The sequence below is a fragment of the Triticum urartu genome, chromosome 6A (genome assembly GCF_056163025.1).
Source record: "Triticum urartu cultivar PI428250 chromosome 6A, HENAU_Tu73, whole genome shotgun sequence".
Lineage (NCBI taxonomy): Eukaryota > Viridiplantae > Streptophyta > Magnoliopsida > Poales > Poaceae > Triticum > Triticum urartu.
The window spans coordinates 60,180,201-60,195,277 of record NC_141878.1 but is presented as its reverse complement, the minus strand read 5'-3'; the positions used below and the strand labels follow the sequence as shown (position 1 = coordinate 60,195,277).

At 46.4% G+C, this 15,077-nt stretch overlaps 1 protein-coding gene across 3 annotated transcripts; it reads right to left on the bottom strand.

Annotated features, from left to right (window-relative positions):
• Positions 1 to 569: 569 nt before the first annotated feature.
• Positions 570 to 5,760, bottom strand: LOC125517349 (bax inhibitor 1). Of its 3 annotated transcripts, none has more exons than XR_015607192.1 (7): positions 5,368 to 5,760; positions 2,741 to 2,884; positions 2,512 to 2,603; positions 1,694 to 1,880; positions 1,436 to 1,591; positions 1,205 to 1,313; positions 570 to 904 (listed from the first exon to the last, which is right to left on the bottom strand). XR_015607192.1 is itself a non-coding variant. In XM_048682541.2 (6 exons), the coding sequence occupies exons 1-6, from the start codon at positions 5,743 to 5,745 to the stop codon at positions 1,257 to 1,259; spliced, it is 1,014 nt and encodes a 337-aa protein (XP_048538498.2). In that variant the 5' UTR covers positions 5,746 to 5,760; the 3' UTR covers positions 949 to 1,256. The 3 variants fall into 3 exon arrangements, 1 of the variants encoding a protein (XP_048538498.2); XR_007287561.2 differs by having other exon boundaries at positions 570 to 840; XM_048682541.2 differs by lacking the exon at positions 570 to 904 and having other exon boundaries at positions 949 to 1,313.
• Positions 5,761 to 15,077: the final 9,317 nt, after the last annotated feature.

Sequence of the window (15,077 nt, the reverse complement as noted above, 5' to 3'; positions counted from 1 at the left end):
CCATGAGATGGCCCAACTAATTTCTGCAAGGTCATCCTTGCACCGAAGCTTGAGTGCATCCTCATGCCCCTGGACTTCACTAGGCACTTTGTCACACTGCCGACGGAGTTCAAGTTCAGGAACAACACGATGAAGCTGATAAACGACAGGGTGATCCTGGATCAGGTTGGGCCACCTACACAGCCATTTATCATATCAAGATCGGCCACATGATGACGTTCAAGCTCCTCACTCCCGACACCCTCAAAGTCATCATCTTCGACGACGACGGCATTGAGGTCATCAACAAATGCGGGAAGCACGACGAAGCCTTCGCCACCAAGGACTAGGGCCAGGACACCTTCTTCTTAACTACTATCAGGTCTACTTTGAACTGTTTATGGTTTATGCGTTGAACTGTTATGAAGTGTGGTATGTTATGAAGTGTGATATTGCTTATATGAATTATGCTGTTAAATAGTTAATGCTCTGTTTATAATCTGCTCTGCTTATGATGTGTGGTATATGATTGTGCCAAAGTGTGCTAGTAACCTCATCAACTAGCGAAAAAAATTAGCAAACACCAGGCGTTACACACAATCAAACACCATGTCTTGGGTTTGTTCACTAACATGCATACAACAAAATATCAGGCAGTGTGATTTAGCCCATGCATGCAGACAAGAGGGCATACAGACAACGAAACAAATTGTTCACTACTGCAACCAAACACGCCCTAAAACTGGCGGACGCGGCAACCACGTTGGGGAAAAACTAGTTTTACAGCTCTACTATCAGATGCCTGGCCGAAACGCAGCGGCAGGTCCAGGGCAAGTTGGATGTGCCAGTCGAGCCAACTACCTGGAAACACGACAAGAGAAGAGCACAGGTGAACATCACAATCGGACAGGCCTTGCTCAACAACCTGCAGTACCAACATGTGTTGGACAATTTGTACACATCACAAGGTTAAAACCAACGAGCCACAATCAAGCGTAGCCATGTTCTTCGCAACCAAACCAAATCGTCTCAGGTTTCGATTATCGAGACAGTAACAGGAACGCAAGAGATCCGGAACGCAGACAGCGTCTGCAAAAGCTTCATCAGCAGCAGCAAACTCACACAAGGTTCACACGACACAGATCGCGAATTAACAAGGGTGGCACGGCGACAAGTTACTGCGCCAGCTTAATATCCTACAAGTACTTAGCAGTGGAGGTGGTACCAGTAGCGGCGGCGGCGGTGATGGTATCTACGATGTGCAGAGGACAACACGTTCAGGACCTCCTCTTCCTCTTCTTCTTGTCCTCCGACTTGTCGCCTGCGTTCTTGAGCTGCAATGGCACACAGCACCGTCAGCCATCACAATGGACCAGATCATATCAGAACGAATAGAATTTTGGCAACCAGGTAAGGTGGAGGATGAGTAGGCAGCCGAGGTGGCTAGGGTTCTCACCATGATGATGAGGATCCGGACAAGGACGGCGACAAAGTCGGTGAAGAGGGTGAGCGCGTGCTTGATGTAGTCCATGTCGCCGTGGTGCGCCCTCTCGATGATCTCCTGCGTGTCGTACACCATGTATCCCAGAAAGATCAACAGGCCAAAGTAAACCTGCAGGGCACGTAAACCATGTTTGTATCATGCTCATTCGGTCAAAAATACTGTATGAATGATCTCCGTTGTGTGGCGGGTTCCTCACAGTGTGTATCTCACCTCAAACATGAAGCTGCCAGAGGAGTGGCCAAAGATGGACGTGGCAAACTGCAGCCAGAGCAGGATCGACAGGCCGGAGGAGAGCAGGCCACCGAGGTACAGGTACTCCCTGCGCTTGGCGATGATGGCGGCGCCAGAGAAGCACCCAAAGGCGATGGCGGTTCCAACAAACCCTGTCACGAGGATGCTGGTACCACAGAGCAACAAGCAAGTTTATGTCAGCCAACATGAATAACAGGAATGTGAAACGTAGGTGAGCATTGAGCAGCAACAGACTAAAAGCAAAGCTCTGCAAAAAAACACCAGCAAATCTGCTTGTCCAAGTAACAACCAATAAGTCATATCGATTTTGTACTAGAACTGTAGGTACACAAATTCAGCATCACTAACAAAAATGAAGGCCCAAAGAGTCCATGATCAGGCCCAAACACAGGGTCCAAACCCCACGAGGAAGGGCCCAGTACAAACTGTGGATCTAGATAGCATCCCTTAAAAGACTAACAGTGGCCCATCCAAAAGAGCAGACAATGTAGGAAAAAGGAGGGTCTCAGGAGAACAATAGACTAATCCAGAAGCAGAATTTGGCACCTACACAACCTCACTAATAATGCTTGCAAGAACAACCAGACAACGATGGATAAGGACACATAATCAGCAGATATCCAATAATCCAATCACAGACAGTACATGTCGCACTCCCATGACATATCATCAAACGTCACGGCCAACTTGGTTTCGCTGCCACGGGGTTTACTCCTAAACTATTCTTAACGAGACAGGGACATTTGGAACAACAACAAAAGCAAATTTGTCTTTACCTTGGGTCAAAGTCTATGGCAAGCTCAATCAGAGGTCCAACCGAAGCCCCTTCCAGGAGGGCTGCACCCATCAGCAGCCCAAACCTCTTCCTCTGTTCACAAAAAGATAGACATCAACAAAGTCAGCGCACCATGTCATGACATTTCCAGGACGACAACTTCTTGTGAATTTCTACCCGTGCGGTAATCAAACAAGTTATCACGGTCAGGAGAAGAAGGCAAGACAAACCTCCTCATAGACTGGCACAGAGAACATCCAGGCAATGGTTCCAATACACGCAAGCATTGTCAGCATCCCACCGATGTTCAGGGCAATGTGCAGGTAAGCACCCACGGCAGATGAGGCCAGGGCAAAGCATAGGGTCAGGTAAACCTGCAGAAAACCCAGCAGAATTGAGTCACTTCAACTACCCATAATCAATCTGATAACAATCGTATCTCGTAACTCGTGACCGTGATCAGTTTCCTAAAATTTTGGAAGCTTTTCTGGTTCTCCAGTAGATGCTATAACCATGACCGTGATTGAGGGAAGTACTAGCTACCCAGCCCACGCCAGCCCACGTTTTACTATCACATCAACGATTGAGAGAAGTATGATCCCTAGCAGTGCCCATATCCGACACGCTCTCTTTCTTTTTGTTCACATCACACAACAAGAGCTTGCAGGAGCGAGCCGCCGCCGCATGGAATCGCCTCTTTTCATCATCAATGGATCACTCTATGCTGTGATTTTTGTTTTACCATTCTTTTGCTGCATGCTTAATTGTATGTACTCGTGTATTTAAAGCTGATTTGTTTCTCTCGATGGACTAGGGCCACCCCTCCTTTGCAGCCGTTGCAACCAGCCATGGATAGCTCTTCTTCGGCAAAGAAGAGGTCCACAAAGAAGAAGGCTCGACGACGACTGAGCATAAAAAATAAATTACGAAGCAGATCGACAACATCAACAGTTGACGGCAAAGAGAAACCTTCAGAAGAAAGACAAGAAGCCGACACTGGTAAATCGTCAGCCGGATTTTCATTCGGCCTTGTCGGCTTCTTGTGTTCTTTTCTAAAGGTTTTTCTTTGCCATCTACTGTAGATGTTGTCTAGGAGATCTGCTTTGTAATTTTATCTTTTTTGACACTGAATCGTCCTCGAGCCTTTGCTTTGGACCTCTTCTTTGGTGAAGAAAAGGTATCCATGCTGGTTGAAACGGCTGAAAAGGAGGGGAGGCCCTAGTCCATCGAGAGGAACAAATCAGAGAGAGCGTGGGGGATTTTCTCTAGATCATTTACGTGATCAGCGATGCATATTTCAGGTTTACTTGCCAATCGTAAATCATGAGGGACAAAAAGGAAGGAAATCAAAGAGAACTGCTAATGATTATATGGCATGATGAAAAGCATCCAGTGCATTATGATTCTACATTCCAGATCCCCAAATTTTCTGTACAGAGCGGCAGAATTGGCACCTGGTGGAATCTCCAAGCAACGTGATTAATCACCACAGCAGGTCAGCAACTCCCAAAGGCTAATAATCCAGCGGGAGATCAACCGTAATGCTAATAATCCAGCAGGAGAAACACAATCCGGCGCGAGATCGAGCTCCAAACCACCAAATTGGTGGGGAACGAACCAGCCAGCCAGCGCTAACGAACAGCACAGCACCGACCGCATTGCAACCGCACCGAACAAATCCCCTCACAGGGAACTCGCACAAAAATCTGCGGTCGCGTCGCATCGTGTGCGCGAAACCAATTCAGGAAATAGCAGGAAATTGTCAACAAGAGCACCTCATTCAGGAAATAGGGGAAGGGAAAACTTAACAACCACTCTAACTAGGACATGTAAGCATTCAGTTTCTGCCGAGGGTTCAGACACGCATCCACAGCAACTAGCTAGAATAAACAAATCTACAGCCAAAACTATGCCCAGCCAAGTAGCATCTGTGGAATTTTGTAGCATATCCATTCTGACAAGGACGCTTGGTAGGAACGTGTAATACAGAAATTGTTGCATGACAAGCACAACTGTTCGTTGAAGAAACGAGGAAAAAGCAAGATACATCTGTATCTAGACAAATCTAAGACAAGAATTTTGGGATGGAGGGAGTAACTGGTAGTCATAATTGTGACACGAACGGATTCAGTTCAGGCAGAATTAGGTGACCCCAACCATTAAACATCCATATCCGATCTGATAACGACATAAATGAAAATTACTCCATTATGATTCTACGTTTTGGGGGGGGGGGGGGGGGGGGGATACTCTGCCATGCCTACCGAGAGAGAGAGAGAGAGAGAGAGAGAAGGAAGGAAATCAAAGAGAAGTGCTCATAATTATGCATAATGAATGATGAAAAAAAGCATCCATTATGATTCTACGTTTGGGGGGGCATACTCTGCACAAACAGTCACAATAGCACAGCGTATACGCAGGCAACCACCTAGCGTATACTAGGGAAATCTACGCCTACCCCGTCATCAGGTAGCGTTCCCCGAAATTTCCGAACAGAGCGGCAGAACTGGCGCTTGGGATCTCCAAGCGAACGCGATTAATCACCACAGCAGGTGAGCAACTCCCCCAATCTAATCAACCAACGAGATGAGACCTAATGCTAACAATCCAGCGGGGGAAACCCAATCCGGCGCGAAATCGAGCGCCAACCCACCGAATCGGCGGGGAACGAACCGTCCAGCGCTAACGAACAGCCCAGCACCGGCCGCATTGCCGCCGCGCAAATCGACGGCCCGCGCGGAAACCCGCGGCCGCGTCCGTACGCGAAACCCTAGAATCTACGTACGGACGGAAAGGTTTCCCCAAATTTATCTGCAATCGGAGGGAGAGGGGGAGAATGGGGGAGGGGGGCGCGTACGAGCTTGAGGTGGGACTGCACGGCGGGGGAGATCTCGCGGAAGTTCTTGAGCGAGTCGTAGCCCCATCCGCTCGCCGCCGCCGACGAGGTCGAGTAGAAGGCGTCCATCCCTGCCCTGCGTCTGTCGAATCGGAGCGGCCTCGCCTCGCCTCGCACGCAAAGCTGCCTTGGCCTTTGCTCGCGCTTCCGGATGGATTTTTCTCTTTTCCTTTTCTTCTTCTTCCGCTGCTTTGGATGGATGGATGGATTTCGATACCGGTGATGGGAGGGGTGAGACGCGAGGCGGAGGCTATATAGGGTGGTGCGACGCACGCGTGGACGATCGGTTGGTTGATTCGTGTGGAAGGAAAAAAGGAGAGGGAGGAAGCGGCGGGGCATCGGTGCGGTACTTGTCTCGAACTTGTGGTGTGCCTGCCCGGTCCGTCGCGAGGGCGCCAGAAGCTTCCGGCCGTCGCGCTGCACGCAGTTTTCCTCTTTTTTTTTCTTTTTTTTTATGAGGGAGCAGTTTTCTTTTCTCGTCACGTAACCGGAAGCAGGGCCGGCGTTTCACGTGAATTTTCATGTGAAAACCCTGCGCTCGGAATTTCAAAATGTGCGTGCCGCCGTCGGGTCGGCCGGTTGCTGTTGGCTGGCGCGCCGTCCGGCACTGTTGCCTACATTAACCACACCTCCATTCAGGGTTGTGCTACCCTTTGGGCCTCCACGGTCGTTTTGTGTTTGAATTTTGACAAAATACAAGAAGGCCAGCACGTATATACTGATATACTCCTGGCTCTACCTTCTTCTTTTAATTATTATTTTTTGCTATATACCTTCTGTACATGTCACACTGTGAAAAATGTCTCCAAGCCATGGTCCTAGAAAGAAAATAATCATGCTCCTCCATCCAAGCCTTTGGGTTGACCAATGAAGGCAACGCACACATCTTGATCGAGAAGGAAATGGCCGACCCAGGGATGACCATGTCACACCCTGATCGCTCGACAAATGGATCACGCCACGCGGTCCACACGTACGTTCCGAGCCTTGGGCCGCACGAACGTCACATCACCACCACCTTATCCCGAGGCCGACGGCGACGGATCGGTGCCGGATGACGCGAACTCTCTGTACATGACCAATCTGGTCGCGCCACGTGGCCGGAATACGGGAGACGTCCTTGAGAAGAAATAAGAGATTGAAGTGAATGGAGTAGTTTTATTGATGTTACTGTTCAGCCTTATATACCATCTGAACAGGCGTGTTACAACGTCGGTTACAATGATTGTGCCTGTTTAAACAGGCATGATGTCCCTTCGCCATACACAGCGTATGGACAACGCTAACTGTAGGTAGTTAGCCTATAGGAAATCCTAACTGCTATGCTAGTCTAAAACTGACGCTAACATCTTAATTAATAATATTTCCTAACAGTCCTCATGTACGTGCGGGAAGCTTCGCAGCAGAGCGCGGGAAGGGCTGGTCGTTGGGGCGTCGAACGTTTTTTTCTAATGAAAGCTTGGCTGGGGGCGTCGAACTTGCGCGAACAATGCCCGGTGCTTTCTGTCTCTTCCAGAAGCTTGGACCCCGCCGTGCAGTGGGACACCGTGGGATCATGTAGGGGCCAGTCCGGAGAACTTGCTTCACGGAACACTCTTTACCGGACGGAGTGAGTAGGAAATAAACTATCTACAGCCTTATCATTTTTTTTGCGAGGTTATAGCCTTGTTTCTTTTCTTGTACTTTTTTTGAGTACCTTTTCTTGTACTATTTTATCAAGGTGAAATGTGCTCCCGGCAGTGCATCGTGCATCCCCGTTGACAGGGGTGCATACATGGCATGTATGTGTCTACGCGGTACATATGAGTACATGGGTGTTCTCGGCTAACTCTACGCAAGAGACTACATATACAGCAGATTCTACCGGCCGGTCGTCACCGGCATCACGATACATAGTACGTATGTGTGTGTCGCGGTATATCGATCGTCATCGTCATGCATGTCGTCTGCCAGCACATTGGCATTCAGCAAATTTAGCCGCCGTCGGCTCTAGGGATAGATGCGCACTTCCTCAGTGTGCTTTTCCTTCCAAGTGCCGGAAGGAGTGTGGATATATATGCTCTTGAATTATTGGCAGCATGTTCCTATCGACTGGTCTATCGTTTTCAAGCACCTTACACAGAGAGAGCATAAAATAATACTCCCTCTGCCCTATAGAAATGGATGCATCTAGAATTAAAAATCTGTCTAGATACTACATCCATTTATGCGACAAGCAATTCATAACGGAGAGAGTAGTATGTGGAATCTATAGCATTGAGATTGAGCCCTGGCTAGCCACACACACTTGGTTGTCAACCGGCATGTCGCTTATACCACTGAAGGAATAAAACCTTAAAGTTATGAAGTAAATCAAAAGTACGAGCACCAATGCAAAATATAGAACTTGAATCCAGATAGAGAAGTTCCACCACAAGGAATCTGGCATTCACTTAGCACATCATGCCTACTCCCTCCGTTTTAAAATAGATGACCCAACTTTATACTAATTTGTACTAAAATTAGTATAAAGTTGGATTATCTATTTTGAAACGGAGGGAATAACTCTAAAGAGGGAGTATGCATCAAAATTGTACGATATCCTTATTGGAAAAAAAAATCACCAGACTTCCTTGATTTGAAGGATTACAAAAGGAGGGGAATACGAAAAATGCAAGACTTCAATGTCATACCTGCTTGATTCGTACACGATTTTGTGTTCGTACAGAAAAGTTCCTTGACTGGTCCGTATGAAGAAAATTGAATCTCTCTGGCTCCTTAATTAGTTCAAAGGGATTTCATAGAAATTTTGCAAGACTTTATTCCTTAGGATTTTTTTATTTCAATGATGATGCATGCTTTTTCATATATGCATGGAAACCGAGGCCCTTTTCGTGAGAAAAATATGACCGGAAAGTACATGGATTTTCCATGGTCTACTTGAGATGCAAATAGTAGTGAAAATAAATTGTAAATCGAATATGGCCTTGTTGGGCCTACAAAAATTCTGTGAATTCTCTTCCTTTTCAAGTCGGCTCCAGATCACACGGAAAGGGTTGAGAATTCAACGACTTCATCTACCATTGAAGACGCTCCGCTCTTACCAGGAAGTGACTTGATCGCTAAAGTTCAAAGGGATAAAAGTCACTAGCTATGCAGCCGACGAGAAAAACCGGGGAGCTCAAACCGGGAGAAGTAAACAACGAGCGGGACTCGGCTCGTGGGAGAAGAAACGAAGAAGTTTTTTTTAGCAGCCGACGCGCCCAACACGCAGGCCACGGACAAAAGAAAACCTCGATCTAGAGCAAGTAGTGATCCAAAAGGATTACGTGGTCGCGCGCACCAATATGTTTCCGAAACCACCTGCATGCCGTGGTCGATCTCTCCGTCGAAACTTCGTGGACCAATATGCGTCCAAGGCTCCAAGCTAGCCAAGAGAAGACAGTCCGTGCTTCGGAATTTTTTTTTTTTGAAAGACAGCAGGAGAGCTGCTGTGATTCCATTAAGAAGAACGTGCTTCGGAATTAGCAAGAGAGATCCAAACCATCGAGAGACCCGAGTCTGGACATGGGGGCGTAGGATCGGAGCTTAGATTAATTTGATGTTGACGATTGTGCTTCAATTCCTTCCTCAAACGCAGTGAATGCCTATGCGCATTTGCAAAATGCAACGCCGGATGAGCTCCCGCGGCAGCTTCTGAATCACCAGGGAGCAATCCATGGAGTCACGCTCACGCAGCAGGGCTAGCTAGCTGGGTAAGTTGTCTGTTGACCTGATCTGCGACAGACGACGGCGTCCTCCTCGGCTCAGCTAGCCGGCGGCACTGTCGCTGGTGCGTCGTCTAGTGGGATCTCCACCGTGGAGTTGCCGCCCTGCTGCCGCTGCAGTGGGGGCGTGCATACGACAGTTTTGGTGGATCTTCCGCTACCTCTAAACAAACACAGTATTTTAAATTATATACGGCAGATTATACGTATGAAAGATCTCTCCTAGCTACGGGGTCGTCGCAGTACCAGCATGCAGGAAATTTCGTGAGGGGCAGCTAGTTAGAGTGTCAGGGGATATCGATCGATCGTCATCGTCATGCATGTCGTCTGCCGGCCAACACATTGGCATGTAGCTAATCTAGCAGCCGCCGGCTAAAGAATAGATCATAGACGTAGACATCTTCACTGCGCTTTTCTTGCTTCCAAGTGTAGGTAGGCAGGATAGTGTGGCCATGCATGGCAGCGTGCTTCCATCGATCGGTCTACCACGCGTGACACGTCCACATGATCACTGCATCATACGCAAACACAAGATAAAAATGATATCCGTCGGCTTTCCTTGTTGGCCCAAACATGGGTCCCGTATAGGGTTGGAAAAAAAGCTCGAAGCTCGTGAGCTAAATGAGTAGTTCGTGACTCGAAACTATTTCACAAACGACACTGCTGGACGACTCAGGCACGATATGTTTAATCCACTGGCTGAGTTGCACCTAGTCCTTTGTATGGATGGTCTGATTTGCACTATCGTCCAGGAATCGTCCAACAGCTATCATCTGCATAGCAGCACTCCTCGTCACTTGGCTCGAATCGACTCGAACTCGAAGAATAATGAGCCGAGTCGAGCTTTAGTTTAAGATCGTTTACATACCAAGTTAAACGAGCTGATCTCACGAGTACTCGTGTAACTCGTTAAGCTTGGTAAAAAAATCTGCGTTTTTTAGGGGTAGTAAAATACAACCACTAAACACCTTGCGTCCCAACACAAGGCTCAGTCCCTCAAGGCCGAGCCATCCAGAAGACTCACACGTACATGACCACATATGCACATACTAAATTCTCATTTAATCTTTTTATCATATTCTTAAGGTTTAATGTTCATATCTTTAACGAGCTTAACAAGCTAAACGAGTCAGCTCGCGAGTTATACGAGTCGAGCCAATTTTGGATTTGAGCTCGCTATAGTAACGAGTCGAGTCGAGCTAGCTCATTAAAGAAACGAGCTTTAGCGAGTCAAGTCGAGGTGGCTCGACTCGACTCGAATTCCACCCCTAGTCCCATGTGCACACGCGACTGCACAATGACACGGGGCTTTAACCCCGATCGAGGCAATAATATAGCGAATAATTCAAAGAGTACTTCATCACGGGCAGCTATTCGGCCAACTTTCCAATCAATAGACCATCGATTTCTTCCTCGGTCGACGGGAGTGAAAACCCTCTCATTTCCGATGCACAACGCATCAAAACTCTCAAACTTTTTGATTTCTATTAATGTATTGTAACTAGTCAGTGCGAATATCCACCTCATCCCCCAAACATGGGTTCCATGTCCACACACTTTAATTTTGTGAAATACCTGCACTTACTTCAAAAGTGGATTTTTTCGATAAAGAACATTTCATTTAATTGATATATCAAGGTAATACAACCGCATTGAAGGAATGACCGACCTCTGCATAGGGCGATGCACATAACCAACATGTCCAACACAACAAAATACATATGCTACACACATTGGGGAGTTCATATCTCTAGTATTTCCTTCAATATGATCCATTCATCCGCTCCCGCCGCTAGAGTCCCGACCGGCTTTAATCACGGGAATATAAGAAATACAATACCCTCTCGATTTGCTGGTTCATATTGCTGGAATGTGAGGCAAATTTGTTATTAATTCCAGTAATTCATCACTAGAACAATAATTAGCATGCAACAGTTTAGCATATTAGATGGACGGAAAAATATGCACAACAACACGACACATGTAACAACAACCATAACTTAAGACATGAACAGATTACGACACACATATTGTTTGTTAGTAGTCGTAGTTTCTGTTGGAGCGACGTTGTTGATGACGATGTTGGTGATGACCTGACGCATATAGCATTGAAGACAACAATGAGTAGCGCTGCTTGACTTGGATGGAAGACGACCTGTGGTGACGAACTTGAGCAGTCGCACGCGCTTCTCAAAACCTAATTTGTCCTCACCCGATGGAAGATCACAAGGACGAACGGTTCCGAAGATATGCTCTCCTGTATGAAGATGCACAACGATGTTCTTGATGGAGTTGACAATGCTGGCGGCGCAAGGTGCGAGATGAGGCAAAACCCCACGTTTCTGTCTGTCTTTGGCCGCGGCCGGTAAGTAGTATATATAGGAGGACCAAGGTTGTATCGTGTCGTGATCACGATATCAATCCAACTTTATTTTCAAGTTGTGAACTTACCAGACAAGTAAACGACCAACTTGTCTGCCAAGACATCAAAAAAATTAAAACGACATAAGGAAGCCGCGCCCCTGCAAGATCACGAACCAGATTTCGGTGGCCGAGCCCGGTGTGGCGAGACGAGTGCGTGTGTGGTTTTATCTCTCTCTTCTCAACACATCATTTAGTGTGGTGGCGAGAACCGGCGATATAAAGATAGCTTTCGAGGTGGGAATAAACTTTATAGCCACCACTTTGTTGGGGAACGTAGTAATTTCAAAAAAATTCCTACGCACACGCAAGATCATGGTGATGCATAGCAACAAGAGGGGAGAGTGTGATCTACGTACCCTTCTAGACCGACAGCGGAAGCGTTAGCACAACGCGGTTGATGTAGTCGTACGTCTTCACGGCCCGACCGATCAAGCACCGAATACGGCACCTCCGAGTTCTAGCACACGTTCAGCTCGATGACGATCCCCGGACTCCGATCCAGCAAAGTGTCGGGGAAGAGTTCCGTCAGCACGACGGCGTGGTGACGATCTTGATGTACTACTGTCGCAGGGCTTCGTCTAAGCACCGCTACAATATTATCGAGGATTATGGTGGAAGGGGGCACCGCACACGGCTAAGAATATGATCATGTGGATCAACTTGTGTGTCTAGGGGTGCCCCTGCCCCCGTATATAAAGGAGCAGGGGGAGGTGCGGCCGGCCAGGAGGAGGGCGCGCCAGGAGGAGTCCTACTCCCACCGGGAGTAGGATTCCCCCCCTTTCCTAGTTGGAATAGGATTCGGGAGGGGGAAAGAGGAGAGAGAGAAGGAAGGGGGGGCGCGGCCCCCCTCTCCTTGTCCTATTCGGACTAGGGGGGGAGGGGCGCGCGGCCCAGCCCTGGCCACCTCTCCTCTCTTCCACTAAAGCCCACTAAGGCCCATATACCTCCCGGGGGGGTTCCGGTAACCTCCCGGTACTCCGGTAAAATCCCGATTTCACCCGGAACACTTTCGATATCCAAATATAGGCTTCCAATATATCAATCTTTATGTCTCGACCATTTCGAGACTCCTCGTCATGTCCGTGATCACATCCGGGACTCTGAACAAACTTCGGTACATCAAAATGCATAAACTCATAATATAACTGTCATCAAAACCTTAAGCGTGCGGACCCTACGGGTTCGAGAACAATGTAGACATGACCGAGACACGTCTCCGGTCAATAACCAATAGCGGAACCTGGATGCTCATATTGGCTCCCACATATTCTACGAAGATCTTTATCGGTCAGACCGCATAACAACATACGTTGTTCCCTTTGTCATCGGTATGTTACTTGCCCGAGATTCGATCGTCGGTATCTTAATACCTAGTTCAATCTCGTTGCCGGCAAGTCTCTTTACTCGTTCCGTAATACATCATCTCACAACTAACTCATTAGTTGTAATGCTTGCAAGGCTTATGTGATGTGCATTACCGAGAGGGCCCAGAGATACCTCTCCGACAATCGAAGTGACAAATCCTAATCTTGAAATACGCCAACCCAACATGTACCTTTGGAGACACCTGTAGAGCTCCTTTTATAATCACCCAGTTACGTTGTGACGTTTGGTAGCACACAAAGTGTTCCTCCGGTAAACGGGAGTTGCATAATCTCATAGTCATAGGAACATGTATAAGTCATGAAGAAAGCAATAGCAACATACTAAATGATCGAGTGCTAAGCTAACGGAATGGGTCAAGTCAATCACATCATTCTCCTAATGATGTGATCCTGTTAATCAAATAACAACTCTTTGTCTATGGTTAGGAAACATAACCATCTTTGATTAACGAGCTAGTCAAGTAGAGGCATACTAGTGACACTCTGTTTGTCTATGTATTCACACATGTATTATGTTTCCGGTTAATACAATTCTAGCATGAATAATAAACATTTATCATGAAATAAGAAAATAAATAATAACTTTATTATTGCCTCTAGGGCATATTTCCTTCAGTCTCCCACTTGCACTAGAGTCAATAATCTAGTTCATATTGCCATGTGATTTAGCACCAATAGTTCACATCATTATGTGACCAACACTCAAAGGGTTTACTAGAGTCAATAATCTAGTTCACATTGCTATGTGATTAACACCCAAAGAGTACTAAGGTGTGATCATGTTTTTCCTGTGAGAGAAGTTTAGTCAACGGGTCTGCTATATTCAGATCCGTATGTATTTTGCAAATTTCTATGTCAACAATGCTCTGCACGGAGCTACTATAGCTAATTGCTCCCACTTTCAATATGTATCCAGATTGAGACTTAGAGTCATCTATATCAGTGTCAAAATTTGCATCGACATAACCCTTTACGACGAACCTTTTTGTCATGTCCATAATCGAGAAAATATATCCTTATTCCACTAAGGATAATTTTGACCGCTGTCCAGTGATCTACTCCTAGATCACTATTGTATTCCCTTGCCAAAATCAGTGTAGGGTATACAATAGATCTGGTACACAGCATGGCATACTTTATAGAACCTATGGCTGAGGCATAGGGAATGATTTTCATTCTCGTTCTATCTTCTGCCGTGGTCGGGCTTTGAGTCTTACTCAATTTCACACCTTGTAACATAGCCAAGAACTGTTTTCTTTGACTGTTCCATTTTGAACTACTTCAAAATCTTGTCAAGGTATGTACTCATTGAAAAAACTTATCAAGCGTCTTGATCTATCTCTATAGATCTTGATGCTCAATATGTAAGCAGCTTCACCGAGGCCTTTCTTTTGAAAAAATCCTTTCAAACACTCCTTTATGCTTTGCAGAATAATTCTACATTATTTCCGATCAACAATATGCCATACACATATACTTATTAGAAATGTTGTGGTGCTCCCACTCACTTTCTTGTAAATACAGGCTTCACCACAAGTCTGTATAAAACTATATGCTTTGATCAACTTATCAAAGCGTATATTCCAACTCCGAGATGCTTGCACCAGTCCATAGATGGATCGCTGGAGCTTGTGAAAGACCTATGAGGCGTCTTGATCTATCTCTGTAGATCTTGATGCCTAATATATAAGCAGCTTCTCCAAGGTCCTTCATTAAAAAAACTCTTATTCAAGTAGGCCTTTATGCTGTCCAAGAGTTCTATATCATTTCCCATTCAAAAGTATGTCATCTACATATAATATGAGAAATGCTACAGAGCTCCCACTCACTTTCATGTAAACACAGGCTTCTCCATAAGTCTGCGTAAACCCAAACGCTTTGATCATCTCATCAAAGCGAATATTCCAACTCCGAGATGCTTGCACCAGCCCATAAATCGAGCGTTGGAGCTTGCACACCTTGTCAGCATTCTTAGGATCGACAAAACCTTCCGGTTGCATCATATAAAATTCTTCCTTAAGGAAACCATTAAGGAATGCCGTTTTGACGTCCATTTGCCATATTTCATAATCATAGAATGCGGCAATCGCTAACATGATTCGAACGGACTTCAGCT